This window comes from Pseudomyrmex gracilis, unplaced genomic scaffold (assembly GCF_002006095.1).
Source record: "Pseudomyrmex gracilis isolate BER0280 unplaced genomic scaffold, ASM200609v1 scaffold_2267, whole genome shotgun sequence".
NCBI lineage: Eukaryota > Metazoa > Arthropoda > Insecta > Hymenoptera > Formicidae > Pseudomyrmex > Pseudomyrmex gracilis.
This window is the reverse complement of record NW_018022851.1, coordinates 1-1,157: the sequence shown is the minus strand read 5'-3', so window position 1 is coordinate 1,157 and position 1,157 is coordinate 1. Positions and strand designations below refer to the sequence as shown.

General features: G+C 35.2%; 1 protein-coding gene across 1 annotated transcript; it reads left to right on the top strand.

Annotated features, from left to right (window-relative positions):
* Positions 1-445: 445 nt before the first annotated feature.
* Positions 446-1,151, top strand: LOC109862719 (the record flags this gene model as incomplete). Its single annotated transcript, XM_020442838.1, has 3 exons — positions 446-599; positions 703-880; positions 992-1,151. Coding segments are annotated over exons 1-3 (492 nt in total), but the record flags the coding sequence as incomplete, so codon positions are not given.
* Between the last annotated feature and the right edge of the window lie 6 nt (positions 1,152-1,157).

The window sequence follows — 1,157 nt, the reverse complement described above, 5'->3', positions numbered from 1 at the left end:
TATACAGAGAAGGTTTGAACGCTGCTTAAAAGTCACACACACAAATAATAATATTTGTTGCTTGTCAAAACGACCGCTGTCTCGATAACAAACATCGTCAACGGTTTAACCATGGTGTAAGTAATAAGGTGAACCGCTCCGGTGATGCGCAGTCGTCTAAGAAAATGGCGGCAATGGCGGATGCAGGAACCAATCAAATTTTGATCCAAAATCGCGAGTATTCCATATATGGTTGCTTTTCTGCTAAACATCGTGTAACACTAGTGTTCACTAGTATGAGTGAGACACATTGATATGCTCTTTCTCACACTAATGGATACTGTGTTACACGGTGTCTTGCTGGAAAGCACGACGTAAAGCACGTGTTTCTTAATAATTATTGCGTATGATCGTGAGTGTTCAAGTACACTTTTTAGAATATGAAAAAATATTCTTTTTATTTAAAATGCCAACTTGTTGTGTGCCACATTGTAAAAATCGTACCGGGTTCTATCAAAAAAGAAGAGGAAATTATTTTACATTTCCGAAGGAGTCTGCTATTCGGCAGCAATGGATAAANGCTTGTCAATTAAATGAGCGTAATATCAAGGTCGATTCTGGTAAGTAAATATAATATTTTTATATTTCTTATGTGGTTAAATTTAGTTTACATCATGTTTTAAATGTGTCAATAAAAAGGTTATAAAATATTCTAATTTACAGCTAGGGTATGTGACATGCATTTTACAGAGAGCTCTTTTGAAATGATAATGACAAAACTGGCAAAAAATGGATTAAATACTAAATATCTACGCCGTTTGAAAAAGGGTTCCGTACCTACGGAAAAACTATTGTTGGAGAAACAAAATAGAGCTTTAAGTTGCAAAAGACGAAATGTAAGGTAAGAACATGAAAAAACAATTAGTAAAAAGTAATATAATTTGAAATGTTTTATACAAAACTGCAAATTGTTATACATTACTAATAAACATATAATAACATTATGGTGCAGACCAAACGTAGAAATACCAAGCTATTCATCGCAGGCAGAGACATCACAGGCAGTGAATACATCGCAGGGAGTGGAGACATCGCAGGCAGCGGAGATATCACAGGAAGCAGAAACGTGCATGTATATCAAGGATCATTGTGAAAAACGAGTGGACGTGTACGTAAAT